This window comes from Epinephelus fuscoguttatus, linkage group LG7 (assembly GCF_011397635.1).
Source record: "Epinephelus fuscoguttatus linkage group LG7, E.fuscoguttatus.final_Chr_v1".
Lineage (NCBI taxonomy): Eukaryota > Metazoa > Chordata > Actinopteri > Perciformes > Serranidae > Epinephelus > Epinephelus fuscoguttatus.
The window spans coordinates 46,401,325-46,424,215 of record NC_064758.1 but is presented as its reverse complement, the minus strand read 5'-3'; the positions used below and the strand labels follow the sequence as shown (position 1 = coordinate 46,424,215).

General features: G+C 42.9%; 1 protein-coding gene across 3 annotated transcripts in view; it reads right to left on the bottom strand.

Moving 5' to 3' along the window:
- Positions 1-3,894: 3,894 nt before the first annotated feature.
- gripap1 (GRIP1 associated protein 1) overlaps positions 3,895-22,891 on the bottom strand; it is a 63,597-nt gene continuing 44,600 nt past the window's right edge. For all 3 annotated transcript variants that reach the window (XM_049582442.1, XM_049582443.1, XM_049582444.1), the window contains 5 exons: positions 21,851-21,981; positions 21,017-21,133; positions 18,645-18,738; positions 12,214-12,386; positions 3,895-8,204 (listed from right to left, as the gene is read on the bottom strand). In XM_049582442.1, coding sequence (XP_049438399.1) covers positions 8,124-8,204; positions 12,214-12,386; positions 18,645-18,738; positions 21,017-21,133; positions 21,851-21,981 — 596 coding nt within the window. In that variant the 3' untranslated portion in view covers positions 3,895-8,123. The remainder of the gene's footprint in view (positions 8,205-12,213; positions 12,387-18,644; positions 18,739-21,016; positions 21,134-21,850; positions 21,982-22,891) is intronic.

Here is a 22,891-nt window from a genome sequence, read left to right as displayed (position 1 = left end):
AAAGGTTAGCTAACTCGACCGGAAGTTTCATTAAAATGACTCTAAACTAACTTTCCTCTCCGCCGTGACATTGGAATGACGCTTAACTAACCCTGACTGTTCCTCCAGTCAGTCCCAGTTTGGTGAGTGGACATGAACTCATCTGACCAGTTTATACTGGTTTTTATATCAAAGGTAACCCGCTTCACCTGCTCACATCACCGTGACCGCAGCTGTCCAGCTGCAGTACCACTTCTCACCACAGCCTTCAGACAGTCATCAGCAGTCACAATACAGGGGGCGCTGTTTCACCAAAATACAGACACTCAACACTGGAGAAGAAGAAGGAGGGAAAGCGCCCACCTGAGAGCAGTTTATGTTTCTTTATTCTACAGTACAGAGGTAAATATTGTACTGCGTGATATCTTGAGTTAATTTACAGATTCAGATTATTGATACCAAATATAATCAATAATAAATGATGTTGTATTATTATTAATGAAGCTACGTGCAGTTTATAAAGTCGTTCACATTATCTCCACCTGTACCAACTGATCAACACATTAATGCATCAATAACTATAATAACATAATTTAATATCATTCTGAGATTCTGCAAAATAAGTTATTTTAGTTATTTAGTGTGTGTGACTCTGTTTTGATGCTCACACAGCTCAGATCATCTCAAACATGACAATGAGTTCACTGTACTCCAATGGCCTCCACAGTCACCTGATCTCAGTCCAATAGAGCACCTTTGGATCAACTGTGTGATGTCATCATGTCAATATGGACCCAGATCTCTGAGGAATGTTTCAGCACCTTGTTGAGTCTGTGACACCAAGAATTAGAAAGGGGTCCAACCCTGTACCAGCAAGGTGTACCTAATAAAGTGGCCACTGAGTGTACACACACTGCATGATGTGTGTAACAGAAGCTGGTGGAACGGGAAGTACAGTGTTGTGTGTCTCGTGCAGCTGCGGTCTGATCCTGAGGACCACAGTTTAATTATAGAACAACATGTGGAGATGATATCTGCTGCTGTGTGTGTGTGTGTGTGTGTGTGTGTGTGTGCTATAGATTGTGATGAACAGATATTGTATTTCCTGATAGTGTTTTCAGAGGCATTGTAGCAGAGGTAAAGTGGGACTGATTATCCAGGGCCCCAATGAGAGGGGGGCTGTCTAAAGCCTGGAATAAAATATCTGGGTTTTTTGCTTTTTTGTTTTTTAATAAATGACTGCCATAAACAATCAGAGATGGGTTTAAGATGGACAGATAGATGGACTGATGGACAGACAGACAGACAGACAGACAGACAGGTGGAACAGCCAGCCTCCCTCTGAGCTCTCCTTTTAATTAAAACCACATTTAACTCATCATCAACTTCCTCCTCTTCAATTAACCCTCGGTCCGGCCAATCAGACGCTATCTCTTTAAGGCGGACCCCATCAGCAGCGAGTGGTCACCTCTCTAATCAGTCTCCCTCTCTGCGGGACAGGAAGTACCGGACAGCTAATTAGCGGCAGTGCGGCGGAGCGTCCCCCGCTGAGAGCCCCAAACTCGACCTCCATCACCAAACTTTACTGAGAGCAGAAAGAGTTTTAATCAACAAACAGAGAGGATTGTGGGAAAGATGGAGGGAGGGCGGAGTCAGCCCTCCTGACAGTTTGTGTGCAGGATTCACAGAGCTGATGTATCGTCACCTGCAGAGAACTCAAGAACCAAACTTCAGTTCAATGGAAAGTTTCCTCCAGTGGTCCGTGTGGTCCAGGAAGTAGATCGAGCCCTGCAGAATCATGGTTGATTCTTTCTGTGGACTTTTTGCCTTTTAAACTGAGCTCACACTCCTCACACACATGGTGTCCTTTTATTTCCAGCCTGAACTCAGCTACAAGTCTGACCTATCATTTCTTTAATTTAAAAAAGAACAAACTGACAGGAGCCCAAAATATAATTTAAAAGAACTGACACCCTGTTTATAAACTGTCCAAATCTTCAGAGATAATCACTCAAAAATATTGTTATTAGTACTAATATATGTAAAAATAGTTTCACTATTTAAATACATCAGCAAGATGTTAGAAATAAATGTAAAGAGACCTCCCCACTAAACAGATTTTCTTTTGTCTTTTTTGATCTAAACTCTGTTTCTGTGAAAATAATCATTTATAAAGACAAAGATAAATTTGAATCACGTGGTTGTATGACTCCGCCCACCAGCCCACCCTGTGGTTGTATGACTCCGCCCACCAGTCCACCCCGTGGCTGTATGACTCCGCCCACCAGCCCACCCTGTGGTTGTATGACTCCGCCCACCAGTCCACCCCGTGGCTGTATGACTCCGCCCACCAGCCCACCCTGTGGTTGTGTGACTCCGCCCACCAGTCTACTCTGTGGTTGTATGACTCCGCCCACCAGTCCACCCTGTGGTTGTATGACTCCGCCCACCAGTCCAGTGTCTCTGACAGTCTCCATCCATGTCAGTGAAAACATGGATGCTTCACACACAGAAGATCTATACAATCAGCACAGTTTCAAGATTAGAGTCACCAATTCAGTATCTGACCAAATGTCTCCCCTTCTGTTCCTGAGATATGACGTTAAAACATGATGATGTCACAGTCAAGCTGACCTTTGACCTTTTGACCTTCATTATTTTATCCTGTTAGACATTTGTGTCAAGTTTGGTCAGAATTAGTGAAGGAATTGACCTATGGCTAAGCCCCGCCCTCAGACACGATGAGCCAATCACAGTGCGTATAGCCATTCCCACACACTGGGACATTCTCTGCCTGGACGTCCATTGAAATGCATTACAGAAAGTCAGTTTGTTGGGTTTTATGAGCTTTTTCTGAGATTTGAAGTTTAAAAATGGTCAAACGGTGTGCATGGGGTACATGCAACTCTGACACAAGGTATCCTGAGAGGCTGGGCGACCAGGTGTATTTTTACACTTTAAACCACATCTCAAGCGAGAAAAGTGTCTCCTTTGGATAAAGTTGTGTGGTAACGTTAGACCACAACATCAACTCAACGTGAATAAGATTAACAATGATGTCTACATCTGTTCTAAGGTAAGTCAACATTGTGTTTGAGGCAACATATTGTCACTTTGCTGCAAAGAAATATAAAGTTATCTTTAACATCTCTAGCTAACGTTAGCTAAAGTTAGCCTAACGTTAGCTCCTAGCTGCGTTGTTCATCATGTCACCTTGTTTGCTGGGAGTTCATTAGCCTATTTTGTTCTAGTTTTGTACTTTGGTGATGGTACATCATTGTTAGCTGTTGTCCAAAGGGCTCTAGTTAAGCTAACGTTAACTTCTGGAGCTTAGCTTCATTAACTTATCTGTAATGGCAGAGATAACAAAGGTTGGCAAACGTTATGCTGAATGATTCAGTGTAAATACTGTAGCACCAAACTAACGGAGAGACACTCTTGGTAAAGATGGTAAAAAGGCCGTTATCCTTTTCTCATATTCTGAGCCAAAAACCTTAACTTCAGTGGCACTTTAACTTGTTGTCTTTGATGGTGACGGCAACCAGATGCGGTTCACAAGCGTACACTGTGACCTGTAAATGTTGGCTTGTAATTTAAGCTTTTCATCGACCTTCTCAACAATAAAATGATGAATATATCCCTCCAATGCGTAGTTTAGGCCCTTTTGGTTACTTCTCAATGACAACTGATCGTTATGTCTCCAAAAATCATCAGTTGCCTCCTGTGAAATGCCGTGTACTCTGACACCTGCCAAAAACAAACTTGAGCTCTACAAACTGTCTCCAAACTGAACGTTGATATTTCACTCCATTAACTGTGTGTTGTCTGTGGACAGTTTGTCCTGAACTGTGTGAAGACGCAGACTGAGGTCAGGCCGATGAATGCTGGTCAGCAAAGAAAACAGCGGACACGAGGTCGTCTTCAGACAATATTTTATCATATGTTCTCCATGTTACAATAATTAGCGTCATGATCATCATCAGTGTCATAAATACATCAGTTGATTCTTCATACAGTTAGAAGTCATGTCACAGCGTGTAGATATATACAGATTTAAACATTACAAACAAAACAAAGCAACAGGCCACGTCACTGCCCAGCACATAGACCGATCCTGCTCAGTCAGTCTGAGCCAGTGATGGACCGAGAGAAAACATCAGTGTGTTTTCAGTGCAGCTCGACGACTCTACGACTACTGTTAATATTTTTATCTTTATAATGAGATTTATCTTCGATACTGTGACGTCTCCACTTCGTCCTGCTGTTCTCACATCGTTTCAACCATGTGTAATAATGCCACTAAGTTTGGTGTGAAGGATCTGAGGTCTGTTTCCTTAAACACGTGAAGCTGCACCGCAAACAGTCAAGGACGTCTCTCACATTTTAACGTCTTTACATCAGACTGAAATTTGGATATTCTTTTTTTTTTTTTTTACAAACCAAAAATAAAGCAGAGATGTTACAGGCAGTTACAACATAAAACACACAGACTGCCACAAGCATTATGTCCAGGAGATAGTCAGAGCCCGGTCACCAGAAGCAGCCTGTGCCAGAGGTTCAGTCCAGAACGTAGTCAGGGGCCACGTAGCAAAAACAAAAAAAATATCAAAGAGAATAAACAAAGGCAGAGCAGACAGGAAGTGCTTGAGTTTCACTTCCTGTCAAAAGTTCAACATTATTTTTCTGACAGAGTCACAGAAACAGATTTAAAGAGACAGTCAGAATAAAAATAAGATATGCTGTTTGAAGCAGGAAGTAGACCCAGCCCGCAGCCAAAGCTGACAGTTACACTTGTTTTTCTGCACCATTTGGTGTCCCCAGTACGGATGGAGATAAGTCACACAAAATAAAATAATAGTGCAAGACAAATTACAGTCCATGTCATCCAAGAATTAGACACAGCCCTACAGATAAAAAGCTGAATTGTCAAAAAGCAAAGAGACAAACATTTTAGTTTTCATCGAGCCATTCTGCATCCCAGGCTGAACTGAATGTCCGGGAGGAAGTGAAGGTAACATCAAGACATTTACTAAAGTAAGAAAAGATGGATTTAACTGCTTTGACTCATTTTATGTTTTAATCTGAAACAGACTCAAAGTGCAGATCTTAAAGTTGTTTCCTGTTTTCATGCATTTCTTTTTTAAATTTCAAAATAAACCAATGAAATCACTAAATTATCTTTTGAATAAAACTCTCAAATGAGGAGGATTAAAGCGTTCTGTAACACCCTGCAAATAGTCTGACCCATTTGACGTCCGTGCCACAGTTTAATGAGACACGCTCTGTAACAGGAGATGCAGATGCATTTCCACAAGGAATTAAACATCCCAGTAAAGTGAAAAGTTATAAATAGAAGACGGGAAGCACAATCGTCCCACATCGTAGCCCAGCCGCAAAAACTCAACTCCACAGGGAACAACAGGCGTTTTTTCCAGGAAATAACCACGGCCCAACACAAACAGAAAAAAAAATCATTAACATTCAGTCTGTTAACATGAGTACAGCCTGTTTGTGCTCCATGACATAGCCACGGCCGACAAACACACTCTGATGAAACGAGTTTGAGAGAAGATGAGAGTTTTTAATGTCGACAGACACTCTGTGATAATTTAACGTTCTTCTGATCGTTCCGTCACATCGCCCTGACGTTCGTCTTGAACAGGTCGTTGAAACAAACATGTCAGAGTTGTTTCTACAGACTCGTTCACATCCACTTTTCTGTGATTGGTCGGCTGTGTGGAGGTGAGAGAGGAGGCGGGGCTTGAACTTCTCTCTCAGGACTCTTTATTTATTCTTCACACAGTATCATGATGTGACCAGCGGGGGTCGAAGCTATGAATTTATTGCAAAAGGTGAATTTGCGTTTCCAAGGATAGCAATGACAATGACCCGTCTACTCTTGCTCTGATTGGCTGGTACTCGCTGCCATGGTTGGTTGGATTGGTCGGTTTCAGTGAGAGGAGAGGGACTGGCCAGGGTGACGGCTGATTAATACTCAACGCTGAATTAAAACCAGCACAGATTGTAATCCTCAACTGGAGAAAAATCATAGTGGAGCACTGTTCCTGTGCACGCCGCCACGATTAAACCCCGCCTCCTGCCTGACAGGAACTCAACGCACACACCTGTGGTTTTTAAATATCCCATAGAAAGACTCTCACTGCGGCCCGTTATATTTTGTTTTCAAAATGCCTCGTTCTGTGGACGATAAACCAGGTGCAGACTTCCATCTGATGAGGAAATACAACGAGTGCTGGACGGAAACAACCCGCCCACTTTTAAGGGCTCATTTCCGCTCAACATTAGATACTGAGACAGAGACAGTGACAGACAGAGACAGACAGAGACAGATGGAGACAGACAGCGACAGTGACAGACAGAGACAGACAGAGACAGACGGAGACAGACAGAGACAGGCGGAGACAGACGGAGCTTTCTGTCTGTACTCTGCGTTCATCTCGTCTGTGTTCGTGCTCATTTTCTTAAAAACTTGTGGGTACATACGAAACAGAGCAGAACCATCAGAGATCGTGGAGGCAGTGAAGCGCAGTTCAAGCGAGACACGAAGACCAAATTTAATAATGAGTAAAAAAAAAATTCTCCGTCCAAATGTTGTGATGTATTCAAAGACCTCACAGACCATCGCCGTCTACAACTCTGCCTCCGTTTGAAGGTACATTATCACGACCTCCTCCACCGTCACCTGGACTGTTGCCATGTCAAACCTTTGACTCCGCCCTCTGGTGCCATCTATTGGCTGTATCTATGACATCATAAAGGACGCATGGAAGTTTGAGGGTGGTGACACTGAAGGGCAGAAAAGACGCAGCATGTGTACGGCCCCTAAATAAGCCCTGAGCCAATCAGAGGCAGAGTAGGGCCAGTCGAGCCTTCGCCATCCTGGGAAACACAAATGTTCTTTCACGAGAGACAATGTGATTTTGACAGAAGTGTCTGCCATCTTTAAACTTTCTGTCAGATGTATGACTCCTTGTGTACGACGATTCAGTCAAGTCTGATTCTGGGTCGGTATCGCCCTGATGATGGACATTAATCACTCACATAACATTTAAAATTAACTTTCATAAATACACTTTGACATTTAATAGATCGCTGCGCAGCCTGACAACAATTAACACCATCAGTTAAACTGGGAAAGAACCTAAAAACAGTTTTTCTGTCTCTGAACTGAAGTTTAATCTCGTCCTCATTGTCTCGCTGCTGAAACCGTGTGAACGCTGACGTCTGCGTGATATGCGAACACTCTTCGTTTATAATGTGCGGGAAAAGGCGTTCACAGGGTTTCTGCGCTCGCACATGGATGATGCGTCTGACCTCAGATCTTGGCTCAGTCGTCACAGAGATGATTCATCATCACCTGACCACAACAAAGTTGATCATGAAGCTCATGAGACGTGGCTGAAAGCTCCGGGAATAAATGAATCCTTGTGTTTTCGTCAAACATCTCTTTCCAGGAATTAATCTTAAAGCTCAATAAAAACTTCTCCGATGATCCAAGTTATAGACAGACCCCACTGTGTTCAGTACTGACGTATTCTGTTGCAGACAGGAAGCTCAGGAAATAGCCAGATCACAACAGAGTGACTGCACATAGAAACCAATAAGTTTAGTCATTCGTTCAGTTAAGTGTATTCCAGGACATAGCCAGGACCCGACAGACGGACACAGAAAGCGGTGACAGTAAAAATTTACAGTCGTTACAATACAAATCATAAGTCTGTTACAATGTATGTGTTCCAGGTTGTAGCCAGGTCTCAGAGGAACTGAGTGGTGCAGTCTAATTACAGTACATTCAATAGCAACATAAATAAACTGAGCCCAACTTCCTATTCCCTCTGGTGTGTAGTTTCGACGTAAAAACTTACTGTTTCCTCTCTTCATTCAGAAACAACAGAGTCCAGCATTTAGTCGTAGCCCAGCAGGCAGACTGAGATGGTGAAATCACTGCAGTTCCAGACAGTAGCTGAAGCCCACAGCAGGTCTGACGTCATGAAAGCAGGAAGTGGGAGAAGGAAGAAATGTTGGTTCCAGGTGTTAGTCTGAGCCCAGCCCACACCTTCCAGCTGAGGCGGATAATAGTAGTGAGAAGGAAGGAAATGGACGGATGGATCCAGGTGATAGTCTCATCCTGATCCGGCTGCACTGCCACCAGGACTGCTCTCTTTACTGAGACGGACTAATTCCTGGGACAAAACCTCCAGGTCCTACAGAAACAAAGACACCAGCTCTCAGTTGTTATCATTTTCATATCAATCAATCTGCTACTGACCGTTATTTTATCTACTGATTGATCTGTTTCGTTCAAATGTTTCATTCTGTCAGAGCAACAAAAATAGTGTCGAGTAATTATTTAAATTATCGATCCAGAAAAACTGTTTTTCAGATTTTCTGCTTTTTATTTCCTTTTTCTTTCCATCTCAATAAATTGAATCTCTTTGTGTTTCGGACTGTTGGTCGAATATGATCAGACATTTGAAGCTGTCACACTGGACACTGGTTAGTCCTTACGATTCCTCACAAACAGTCTTTACGTCTTTAAACACAAACATTCAGAGAAAAATAAAAATCAGAGAAACTGCAGCAGATTTTTTTTTCCTGTTTTTTCTGCTTTGGTAATAAAAAAAAATACCAAAATAACAAATTAAAGAGATTCATTTTCTGTAAACTGACAAATAAATTAACTGTGTAATTGTGAAAGCAGCGGCACGCTGTGAGAGTCTGACTGATGATTATTTCCACCACTGATTCATTTTCCCAATTAGCACATGAACAGTTCAGTGTGTGAAAAACAAAGTGGCTCTTTAATGTCTTGTTTAATCCAACCGACAATCAACAACCAGCACATTTCATTTACTGTCAAATATGATAAAACCCTCAAATTAAAGAAACAAACACAGAAAATGTTTTCTGCTTCAAAATGACAAACGATTCATCGACAAAATAACTGCTGATTAACTTTCTTTTACAGAACTGATGGTCTCATTTCAGCAGCTCGACTCATGTCTGGAGCTTTTTTTAACCACACAGAGACAACGTGTGGAAGATTTTAAACTCATTTTATTTCAGATTAAATTATTGTCGTATTTTATTTCATGTTATTGTTGTATTATTTTAACAGTCTGATTTTATTCACGTCGTTTCCTCCAGAAATGTTTCTGTTCCTGGTTTTGATGAGAGTTGTGTGAAGGCTGCAGCAGGGCCGGAGGAGGGCTGATATATTTTGGATCTAAATCACGGGTCAGATACACGAGTTCTTTTCACGCTAGTTAACACGGTGTGATGCGTACAGAGCACCGCGTCTCAACAGCTCCTCGCTGGTTATTAGTTCTGATCAGTTTATTATTTCAGTCCAACAGAAAACAGGAAGCGGTCTCCTCTGTCAAGGTTACTGCAGACTGTGTGTGTGTGTGTGTGTGTGTGTGTGTGTGTGTGTGTGTGTGTGTAACCTGGACCTCCCTCTGGGCGAGCCGTCCTCCTACACACTCCTCAAAACTCAACTACACCCCCCGCCTCACACACACACACACACACACACACACACACACACTCAGCATGCTTAAAGCTGCTCCAGCTCATCGTCATGGGAACAGTTAGGCCCGCCCACACACTGCAGATTAAACTCATGTTCACACGTCCGTCATGTTGATTTAAAGTTATGTAACGTTTGTCTCACAGCAGTGAACTACACTACCCAGAACCCCTGTGACGCAGTGATGTCCCACTGATGTCAGACCCATCAGCTCCTGCGTGTTCGTTGGGTTTCTGTCTGTTACTAAACGATAGCTTCTTTACATATGACATCATACATCGGAGCGCTGTCCAGGTGGAGGGCGCCTGAAGCCAGAGACACCGACACTGAACACATGATTATGACGTGTTGTTTACGACTGTTCCAATCAATCGATCTGGAAAAAACAAAAGCCACTTTAAGTCCTGACAACAGCAGGACGTAAACAGTAAAAAAGTCCCTGTGACACAGTTGCAGAAGTCGATCAAAAAATGTCCGTCTCCAGTCTGGAAGAGCAAAGCTAACGTCAGATGTTAATGTTAAACCATTGTGCTGAACATCCCTAGAGTTAGATGTGTCTACAGTGTGCTTTGACAACTTCTCCGTGTTGTTAGCCACGACAAAGATTTGTAACCACGTTTCACCAGACGGACCTAACAGTAGCTAAGTTAGCTAACGTTAGCTGGTAACATTAGCCTGAGTGTTTCACTCGCATTTGCGACTAAAAATAGGTGTGTGCGAACTGTAAAAAATATTTAGGGGCACATGTGCGCATGAAAAAATCAGCCGAAGCAGCCTATATTTTTGTCAATAAAAAAAATATGATAATCTAACCGCAATTGTTGGAGGAACCTCCGCCTTCCCTCTTCCCTCTTCCCCGTGTGACACGGTTATGGGCAGTTTTCCAAGCCACTGTTGGCACAATGAATATAAGTCTCACTGTCAGCAGCGTGGAAATAGCCTAAGTCAAAGTGTGGAGGAGACGGACCGGGTGGATCTCTGGGGAAGCCTGCTCCGTTCTCCCCGTAGTTCAAATAATTTCAACCTTGAGTGCAGCGCTCGGGCGGAAAATCAGAGCGGTGCGCGACGCCAAGGGTAGCGGTGCCGCTTTGTCAGGCGTTGCTGCCCTCTCCATAGACAAACAATGGGACAGCCAGCGCAAAGCGGTTTTACAGCCGATCATGTGTAGAGGCCTTTAGGGACCGTTCGCCACGGTACCGCTGCTGGGCAGGGTGGAAATAAAGCCCTTTTCACACAGAGTGCGCAGAGCGCAGACCTCCGCTGACAAACCCATTCATTGTGTATGTGCTACTGCGGCGCAAAAGTGCACCGCTCTGCCGCCAAGCTGAGTGGTGAGCAAGGGGGGCGCATGTCGCAGCATCTGTGCGCCGCCAGCCTGCGCTCGAATTGAAATTTTTTAATTTCACCGTAACGCGCTGTGACGACACCTCGGCGCCGCGCGTCCAATAGCAGAAAAGAGCCAGAAGTAGACCTGAAAGCGGTCACCATGGAGCTGCAGCTCCTGAACGAGCCTGTATTCCCCCAAATCCTGTCCTCTGCGCCCTACCCCGCGGTGGGCGCCGCAAAAGCTCTGTGTGAAAGAGGCTTAAGTCCTGCAGAGTTTCAGAGGACCCAGAGAATGTTTTAGGATAGTAATAACATTATATAAGATTATCATATTGCAAAGATAATATAAGATAATAACATTAAAGACAAAATTAAATTGCAATACTTTTTCAAAATTTGATGATTTTACCTTTCTGTACATTTTGTATACAAATTCATTAAATAATTTTGCTTGTAAATGTCTATTTGCATCACGTTTATTATAGAAAACACATTATTTGATCAATTTACATTGTGCCCCTGAAGTTCTTTGTGCGCTCCTTACTTTTTCAACTTATCTGCTCCTTGGGAAAAAGGTTAGCGTCAAGCCCTGTAAGTTAGCTAACATTAGCTGGTAACATTAGCCTGACAGCGTTTCACCAGACAGACCTAACAGTAGCTAAGTTAGCTAACGTTAGCTAACTTTAGCTACTGTTAGCTGGTAATATTAGCCTGACAGCATTTCACCAGACAGACCTAACAGTAGCTAAGTTAGCTAACGTTAGCTGGTAACATTAGCCTGACAGCGTTTCACCAGACCTCTGGGGACAGTTGACCTGGTGGGTAAAAAACGTTCGCTAACGTTAGCTGGTATCACAGTCAGTGGTCGTGCATCCAGGTACAGAGTTGAAATATATATCAAGCACATTTTCTCATCTGACCAAAAACAAGATGGCAGTCGTTTCAGTCATGGACCCGACCACACAGAATGGTTCAGATAAATTAAGATAAGACTTTATTATTCCCACACGGGGGAAATTCACAAACACTGTAACGTTAGTAACGTCAGGAGGTCTGAAGGATGAGGTCATCTGTAACGACCATTGTGTCCACACCGAGCAAATCGGCCAAGTTGTGGGAAAAAAATCACTTTTCTTTATTTTGTTTCGGTCACATCCAACATGAGATTAAATTTTCTGATGATCCCTGCTGCCTGTACCTTCATCCAACACTCTGATGTCATCATGTTCCTCTACTTCCTGTTTACACAGTACATGATGTCACTTCCTGCCCCCATCTGAATTTTGTGCATCACAGTAATAAGCTATTGACTGACTACTGTGTGTGTGTGTGTGTGTGTGTGTGTGTGTGTGTGTTACCTTCTGCAGGTGCATGTTCTTGGTCAGCTGCTCCTCCAACATGTTCTGCAGCTTCTTGTTCATCTCTCTCAGATTCTCGTCTCCTGGTTTGACCAGATCTCTGAGGACTGAACCCAGACCTCCTCTGTCCCCCTGAGAGCCTCCGTGACCTCCGACTGCACTGCCTGACACATCTGAGGAGACAAGGAGACGAGGAGACAAGGAGACAAGGAGTGAGTGGCTCTACCAGAGCCAATATTTTTGTTTACACTGGTTTGATTTCCACTGAGACAAATCAAAGTTTCTCTGCTGTCAGATGTAAAATATTCACAGTGGATTAAACAGCTTCATAAAGCTGCAGTGTGATTCTGCAGGTTCAGCTCCATCACTTAAACACTTTTTAAAAAGAGTTTTAAAGACAGCAGCTGCTCCGTTAACGCTTCTTTACAGAGCGCTGCCTGGACGGTGCGACACAACAATACGAACACCAACAGCTGAGTGACCGAACACAGAGGCCGAGGTAAAAACTTCTGATGCACGTCAACTCAACAAAAACAACAATCTGTGGATGTCCTGAACGCCTCATGGTTAAAAATGCCCCTGGTTAATTTCAAGCTCCTCTCTCCTCAGGTTTCCCCGATCAATCAATCAATCAATCAATCTTTATTGTCCTCAGGGGGTTACTTTAGTTTGCAGCCACGTGGCGTCCGTCCATCTCAGATCAGTTACAGTTACAGCAGTGTGAGGCTGTGTTGTTGTTAGCAGGTGTAATGTTTGACGTGTTCACTGTCTTAGCTTGGCGTGTTAGCACGCTAACAGGGACGAGACAGTCACTGGTTTAACGACAATTCCCGACAGTCAGTATCAGTGTTTTATATTTTAATCATCATTAAAACAAAGTTTGAAGTGTTCCTGAACAATTCTCTGTAATTCTGTCCGACACCAACCAGAGCTAGTTCACGGTCTCCCAGACGCAGCACGCGACAGCGATCGATTGTTTTACTGCAGCTTTGTTGACAGAGTGAACGTGCAGCAGGTGAACCCAGTGATGTCACTGATACCTGTCTGCATCCACAGGGACACAGACACTCCAGCAAGCATTTCAAAGACGGGCTGTCTTTAATGTTAACGCACACGTGATATGGTTTTTATATGATTACAGAAGGTGCCGATACACAAACAAAAAGAGCTGATGACTTTAGTTTTGGTTTGAATTTAAAACTTGACGAAAAGATTTCAGTAAGTGTCTCTGTAGTTTTGGACATTTTAACATCACTGTGATAACCCTGATCATTTCTGTCACTGTCATTTGAAATTTTCATTCAGTGTTACAGAGGAACAAATGTTACCTGAGTCTGCATGTGCTCATCCTCCATATTGGAAAAACAACAAACAGCTGGATGAAGAATCTCAGCGATATTTGAGTAACTTTTTACACTAACTTCCATTTTAAAAAAGGTTTGACTTCAGTTTGCAGCTGATGATCTCAACTTAATTTTACTTTTTACGAAAGCTTTCAGTAAAAAAAATATTTTTTAGTTTTCTATAGTAATAAAACTTTTTGCTCTGGTAAAAATAAACCTGATTTGAATTTGAATAAATGTCCTCCAGGTGTTGTTAAGACATCACGCTCACGAGAATGAGACAGATGGACAACCTGAGATATAAAGCCTCAGCTGTCTCTGGTGCACAGCAACATTTAAACTGCAGATATCAAAATAATGTTTTTGATATTTCTAACAGAAGATAACGACTGACTGACTCGTCTGATCCAGAGTCAGAGGACTAAAATGTGTTGATCTGTCCACATACTTTCGGCCACATGGTGTCAGAGCTGTTGATGCTGCAGCTGTGACAATAATCCATATTTACATGAGGCTGACGTTGAACGTGAGGTTTGCTGAGCGCTGACAGGAAACACACATGTTGATGGAGAGGAGGGGAGAGGAGAGGACAGGAGAGGACAGGAGAGGAGAGGAGGGGACAGGAGAGGAGAGGAGAGGAGAGGACAGGAGAGGAGAGGAGAGGAGGGGAGAGGAGAGGAGGAGAGAGGAGAGGACAGGAGAGGAGAGGAGAGGAGAGGAGAGGAGAGGAGAGGAGAGGACAGGAGAGGAGAGTACACGAGAGTAGAGGAGAGGAGAGGAGAGGAGAGGAGCGGAGAGGAGAGGAGAGGAGAGGAGAGGACAGGAGAGGAGAGGAGAGGAGAGGAGAGGAGGGGAGAGGACAGGAGAGGAGAGGACAGGAGAGGAGGGGAGAGGAGAGGAGAGGAGAGGACAGGAGAGGAGAGGAGAGGAGGGGAGAGGAGAGGAGAGGAGAGGAGAGGACAGGAGAGGAGAGGAGAGGAGAGGAGGGGAGAGGACAGGAGAGGAGAGGACAGAGAGGAGGGGAGAGGAGAGGAGAGGAGGGGAGAGGACAGGAGAGGAGAGGACAGGAGAGGAGAGGAGGGGAGAGGAGAGGAGAGGAGAGGAGAGGACAGGAGAGGAGAGGAGGGGAGAGGACAGGAGAGGACAGGAGAGGACAGGAGAGGACAGGAGAGGACAGGAGGGGAGAGGAGAGGAGAGGAGAGGAGAGGAGAGGAGAGGAGAGGAGGGGAGAGGAGAGGAGAGGAGAGGACAGGAGGGGAGAGGACAGGAGAGGAGAGGAGAGGAGGGTGTTGGTTTGTTGTGTTTTTATGGAGCTCAGTTGTAAATTAGACACTTTTACTACCAAACACGTTACACACACACACACACACACACACACACACTGAATGTGTTTGTGTCTAATTTTATGACAGCAGATGTGATGAACAAGCTTCTGTGTGTGTGTGTGTGTGATCATGTGGAGGCAGAAACCAGGTTTATGGTGCAGTATACACACACACACACACACACACACACACACACACACACACACACACACACAAAAAACAGTGAGGAAGTGAAACAAAAAACAGATGAAGGAGACACTGATCATGTGGAGGCAGAAACCAGGTTTATGGTGCAGTATACACACACACACACACACACACACACACACGTATGCTGCTGGATGCTGAGTGCGCAGAGTGAGTAGTAAATATTTAACAGCTGAACACCTGTAACTGTGTTTACCTGCCTCACACAGCTGGAGAACATCTGGACGGTTCCACTGAAGGAACACGAGTTAACACGTGACCTCACATCTGATTTAGAACAGCGCCACGTCCTGAACGCCGCTGTGACACGCCGTTAAACCGTGACCGACTCACATCCTACACTTTACAGATTCTTACAGCTCCAGAGTGTCAGATTTAAAGTGAATATAATAAATTCGTTGTGTTTTCGTTAGAATGAGACGTTTATATTAATCAGCTGTTGAAGAAAAAACAGATTCACCATATTTGTGTATCAGTGTGGTATCATCGTGCAATGCTAGGTATCGATTCTTTATTATTAATATGACAAATACAAACCAAACTTCAGGTGCTGCTAGAATAACATAATCAGCTGCTTTTCAGTCGCCAGATACTTTTTACTGCAAATAAAATGCCTGAGCTCAGATGAACAGATGTTGACACAGTTTTCCTTTGGGGACAAAATTTACAGCTGGAAAAAGGTAATAAATGTCAGTATCATTTTATAACAGCACTTTTAAAATGAGAATAATATCGTATCGTGACTGACGTATCATGGATCCTCTGCTGATTCACTTTTTAGATACCTGTTTTCATGGGACGGCCAAGCCACAAATATTTTATATATCTTTAGGGACTGATCATTATTTATTTATTTTACTGCAGCTTTGTAAAGACAACATGTCATCCAAACCAACGAGCACTGTTGAAAAGACATTTTTTTCTTGCCTTCCAAATTTTGCAGATTTCCAATCCAAATGTTCCATGTCCTTCTGGTGACGTCCACGCCTTCCCAACACGTTTCCTTTTAAATTTCACCTAAATAACATCTTTTTCTCTCAACCAGAAACTGTAAAAACAGAAATTATTGTTGGATTTTCACAATTCTGACGGTCGTCATGAGCAACAAACGCTTCAGTCAGAAATAAAACCATAATCAAATCTGAGGTTTATAATAGTGATAATGTATCCAAACCACTTTATTCTACATCTCTTTCAAAATGTGTTCAAAAATAAAGTCTTTGCATGACGAGTGAAAAACTGAGACTGTTTAACTTTAAACTTTCAAACTTCAAAAATCACTCAGGTAGGCTAAAAGAAAAATATCTGGAGCGTCAGGGAGCCACCCCCCTCCTCTGATAAATAAAGAACAGTCCCTGAAAGAGTTCAGATCAGCACAACCCTCAACATCAGCAGCAGAACGACAACACATTAACGCAGCAGGAATATTAATGAATCCAAAAACAGCAGATAAAATATTTTACTGTAACAAACTGACTGTAACTGTGAATACATTCACGTTTTTACTTCAGTGAGGTTTGAGTGGATTTCTACTCGTCTCACTGTGTGCTGTTAGTGATGTCACTGCAGTGAAGGATGGTCTGAACAGGAGCTGCTGACGTGCCCTGGAGCAAGGCACTAAACCTCTAACTGCTCCCCACAGATCAACACTGTTGCCTAGCAACGCTGCAGCAGGTTATAATAACTGTGACACTCAGTCGGGTTTTAGCCACAAGTTTTAACTAAATGTAAATGAACACTGGACGTATATGACTGTGTGTGTGTGTGTGTGTGTAATATTTATTTCAACACACACACACACACACACACACACACACACACACACACACACACACACACACACACAGCCTCTCAGAGTCCAGCAGCAGCAGCAGCAGCAGCAGCAGCTCTCAGTTTTACTGCCCATTAGATTTACCATTATTACAGTGTTAATGGGAGCAGGATGGAGAGAAGGAGAGGAGAATTAAACCAGTCAAACATGAAATTGAAAACAGCAGGAGAGAAACGAGGAGGAGAAGAGGAGGAGGAAAACAGGATGAGGAGAGGAGGGATGGAGTAAAGGTAACTATTTGTACAGCACATTTCACACACAGTAATTCAGAGTTCTGGTTTTCTGCAGCTGATAAAATCTGACACGTGTTTCAGCCGAGTCGACAGAGGCCGGATTAAAAAAACAGAAGCTACTTTTGTCTCAAATAAAAATGACTATTAATTATTATAGAGTGAGTGTATAGTGTTTACCATCTACGATCTGTTTGAACTGACTCTTGTTAAAGACTTTTCTGGATGAGAGAACTTCTTCTCTTTTATTCGACAGGCGCAGAGACGTTAACTGACGAGAGCTCAGACTTCAGGAATTGGTTGATATGTGTAATTTTAGGATCAGATTTTTTAACAGAAGCATGTAAGGGTTGACTACAAAGGGTCCAAGAATTGAGCCCTGGGGAACTCCACATGTATTGCAGGCTGGGGCTGGTGGAGGTGAAGCTTTGACCACACCAGCATCAGGGGTGTGCGGCAGCATTGGTGTAGCAGGGATCAGTGAGTAGGAAGCCATATTTAAATGAACCAACCCTTTAAAGATGTTCCAGATATTTTTTCAACCCTGTCAGATTTCTACAAAAACATAATTCCATCAGGTATAAAAGGGGTTAGCGATATCACTTCCTGGTCTCTAAAATGTGTGAATGCTGCTCAGATTTTTATTTTATGAAGGAGCACGTGTCTGTTTGAGTTCTGAGTTTGATTGGGCTGCAGCTTTAACAGCTGTTGAGATGAAGCTAACCAGAACAAACAGCAGCAGTGTTCCTACTGATGAAGAGTTTTTATACACACATGAAGTCTGCAGGGATGGTCATTGTTACAAAGAAGAGGAGGAAGAGGAGGGTGTTTAATTGAAAAATAAATCAGCTGATAGTTTGGAGTTATTAAAAACACACTCTGCACATCAGTGGCAGCTAAACATAGCAGCAGAGAGCATCATGACTCAGAGTTCAGATGGTTTAATGTTAAATATAATAATTCAGACCTGATGATGAAGAAATCACAGCTCCCACACGTGTTTCAGTGAACTCACTGATACACACTGATCGTGTTCATTGATCTGTGATCAGCAGACTTAGAGACTGATTTATCTGAACTCACAGAGTCAGTGTCTGTAACTGAAGATACAGATGACAGCAGCTGTTCTGTAAAGTCGTCATCAGACAGACGACCTCCTGAGCTGAACGACTTCCTGCTGACTGATCAACATTTATATTTCCTCTGATTCTCAACACAACACTTTAGAAACACGATTATTTCTTGAATCTGGTGATTACATCGACAAAATCTTCTCAAATAAATTCACTGTTCTGTTACATAATGTGGAAACGTATCCAGGGAACATTACTGGAAACATTTCATCACACACAACAAAATTCCAGGACTGTTCCAGGACTGGAAAATGTGACTGTGACATTCAGTGACTTTTCAAGGTTGTCCATGACTGCGCAAATGCTGTTACCTGTGTGTGTGTGTGTGTGTGTGTGTGTGTGTGTGTGTGTGTGTGTGTTACCTATGCGGCTGTCCATCACATAGGTCTCTATGATGGCGCTCTTCCTGCAGATATCTTCAGCCATGGACGAACAGCTCACCTCCAGATGTTTCACCTGAAGGACACACACACACACACACACACACACACACACACACACACACACACACACACACACGGTCGACTGCATCAAATATCTGACCTCACTAAGTACTGACTCCACAGTGAACAAATACTTTACATGTCCTTTTTTAAAATATTACGTATGAACACAAAAGTATTGACACCAAAATATAATTAAAGTACCAAAAGTCCTCGTTCAGCAAAATAACATCTATCACTGTAAAACAAAGTCATATAATCACTGATTTATAAACTGCTGGGTAGAATCATCTTTACTAATAATAATAATAATAATAATACATCAGCATTTATTACATATTATACTTTGTATGAATAGTATGAATCTTTAAAGTAACTGAAGTTGTTGAATAAATGTAGTGCAGTAGAAATATAAATTAGGAGAAAATAGAAATACTCCAGTACAATTTTGAGATACTTGTACTTTACTTAACTCTTTGAGGTCCACAAAACAAACAATAGTGTCTACACTGTAGGGCTGCAACTAACCATTTTTTTCATTGTCGACTAATCTGTCGATTATTTCTTCCATTAGTCGACTAATCATTTCATTGAAAAATGTGTTAAAATGTTGAAAAATGTCGGTCTGTCTCTCCCAAACCCCAAAATGGTGTCATCTAATGTCTTGTTTCATACTCACGCCAAAGGGTTTGAGTTCACCGTCACGGGAGAGTGTGTAAAGCTGCCAATATCTGAACGTAAGAAGCTGCAATAAGAGTATTTTGGGTACTTTATAGAACTTTTCTATGAAAAATGACTCAAAACAATTAGTCGACTACTAAAATAGTTACTGATTATTTTAATAGTTGATTAGTCATTGATTAGTCGACTAATCATGGCAGCTCTAGTCTACACTGGTGTTTTGTTTATTGTGATGTAATTTCCTGGAGTATCTTCAAATGTTTCACGTCAGCCGGAGCTAAAAGGTTCTGTGGGTGAATAAAACAAAATACAGAAATCGTACATATTGATCCAAAAGAATTTTAATGTAAAAAAAAAAAAAAATCACTCCGAAAGTTATTTGAGCTGCGTAAATTATTTAGTTTTTGAGATATGATCATTTTTATGAGCGGAGTGATTCATGAATTCATGAACACGTTTTCACCACACACAACAAAGCACTGTGACGTCATCATGAGCACATAGCGTGATGACGTCACAGTGTTGGAGCTCTTACAGTTTTTGTTTCATAGATATATATGCAGGATTATGCAGACAACGCTCTCCTGCTGACCTTCCTGGGAAATTCCTGTGTAAGGTGGTGGGTTCCTGTGTGGGTCCTGACTTGTTTAAAGGAAAGACAGAAGTCTGAGCTTTCTGCTGTGAAAAGAATTAATGTTGTTGCTATTATGGTTTTTATTTTACAACGATTTTAACAGGATCACATGAACAACAATCTCCTGCTGGTGTCCACAGGAAAGGGTTGAACAGAGCAAAGAGTTACTTCCACCACTGACCTGGTGTCAAACATCGGATTTTTTTGTTTGTTTCCTGACATCCTCGGCTTTAGTCTCTAATATGTGAAATAATAAAGTCACAGAAAACACAAAAGATTTTTCTCAAATGTGAAACCAATAAAAGCAAAATTAACTTTGCATGTTTGAAGCTGTTATAAAAAACTGTTGAAAACAGAAACAACTGATGGAGTTTAAATGTTGAAGCTTCCTTCAGCTCTGTGTCACTGCAGCGCAGATAAACACTGCTCTGCTTCCCTCTGAGCTGCCAGCGCACGGAGCTCCCTGCTCACCTGACAGGACGACATGTTGTCCACCTTTATCAGATGATCCAACATTATTTTTCATATTTGAGACTACATTATAAAGGGTTAGTGCACACGGTGTGGTGACACAGAGCTGGTTGAAACGTTCCCTTTAAGTGTTCATAAATATTCTGCCGATCAGCTAACAGCTGAATTATTGCAGCGTCGGCAGAGACAGCGGCCCTGACCCCACAGTGGGAACAGCAGAAATATTGAATGCTGCAGAGGATATTAATAATGCATCTCAAAACATAAACCTCCCTCTAAAAACAGGCTGAACTTTTTATTGTTGACCCGACTGTCGACTCGAGGCATCAAGTGGAGCGTTAAAAACCGCCACGAAGCACAACTGAGACGTGAGAGGAGGACGCGGTGAAGGTTTGTTTGACTTTGTGGACGTTTATTTAATAGTTTGTTTTGAGCGGAGAGACACAGGACACAGATAAAGACCATGTAAGGTGCAGTTGTCATGGTAACCAGAGGTGATCCTCACCTTCTCCTCCAGCATCCATTTCTCCTGCTGAACCTCAGCGAGTCGCTGGAACAACTCCCCGACCTCGTCGTCAGATAATTCAGCAGGACGCTGAGACTGAGGGCTGCCTCCTCCAGACTGACAGAGACAGAAACAACTTTATTCAACAACACACCAGAGACAGAGACACAGAGGACACGTCTCAGCTGTCCAAACCTACAACCTCTCAGGTGGAGAAGGCTCCATTCACTTCAACTGGAGTGAGGACTGTACGAACAGACAGTCGGACTGGGTGATAAAAAGATGAACCTTATTCACCAGTGACATCATTTTTAGCCTGAAACTTCATCCCTTCACGTCTCTGATGTTGTGGAATCTGTCATTTGTCATGTGATGCTGTTGCTAATGACGACCGAACCATCACGGTAAACTGACCTGACAGTGGACTCTGCAGAAACACTCAGATACATAAACTGAACCGGCCGGCTCTATTTACAGTGTTTCTATCAATAGAAACACACACACACACACACACACACGATGAAACAGTGAAGGGTCTAAGAATAACAGCAGAGGAACCTCAAACACTGCTGAGAGAATAAATGTAAAGTGTAACGACACAAAAATAGACGTAAGTGAAGACTTAAAAAGTGACAGACAGAGGAGGATGATGAAATGTCTATCATCACCATGTTGCCGTGGCAACAGCTGTCAACAATAAGAGAGGTCAGCGACAAAATGTATCTGACCATCGAACAGTTTTCCTCGATGAAGAGGAGGCACTGACAAGACCAAACAGACTTTAAGAAATATTAACTTTGGTGATGTAGAGACGGTGCTTCAGGCTCCACCCACCTTGTTCTGATTGGTCGGCTGAGCCTCCTTCATCATGTCTCTGTAGGAGAAGGAGGAGACAGAGGATGAGTCTCCGGTCTGCTGAGTCCGACTGGGACTGTTGATCTCTGACAGGACCAGTTCCTCCAGACCTGCAGAGAGACAGATGAACACCATCAGTGTCACACACAGATGAATACACGTCAACCTAATACTCTGTGGACCGTCCCTTTAATGCAGCGGACCGTCCCTTTAACGAGCAACTAAACTTCTGACCAGTAATCAACAGGTGTTCCCCAGAGTGTGGTTGGTACTTTATGACATCACTACTGGCTGTGGTTACAGATGGAAACGTCGACATTTCTGAGCTCAGAGTTCAGTTTAATGTTTCAGCCTTTTAAATTAGTCTTTGAACAGATGGTGCTTGTAGCCTCTGCAGTAAACCGTCCCTTTAAAGCAGTGAACCGTCCATTTAATGCAGTGAACCGTCCTTCAGTGAACCGCCCCTTTAATGCAGTGAACCGCCCCTTTAATGCAGTGAACCGTCCTTCAGTGAACCGCCCCTTTAATGCAGTGAACCATCCCTTTAATGCAGTGAACATCCCTTTAATGCAGTGAACCGCCCTTCAGTGAACCGCCCCTTTAATGCAGTGAACCGCCCCTTTAATGCAGTGAACCGCCCTTCAGTGAACCGCCCCTTTAATGCAGTGAACCGCCCTTCAGTGAACCGCCCCTTTAATGCAGTGAACCGCCCCTTTAATGCAGTGAACCGCCCTTCAGTGAACCGCCCCTTCAATGCAGTGAACCGCCCTTCAGTGAACCGCCCCTTTAATGCAGTGAACCGTCCCTTTTAAACAGTGAACCACCCCTTTAAAACAGTGGACCGTCCCTTTAATGCAGTGAACCATCCCTTTAATCCTCCTAATACGTCACAGAGACTAAGGAATAATGTTCATATAACATACTGATCTCACCGACAACAATAGTACAGCCAGAATATTTGCATTTAAAAAAAATATTTTACAGTCCGCAAATCATGTTTATGTTTTGAATTTGTGTTTT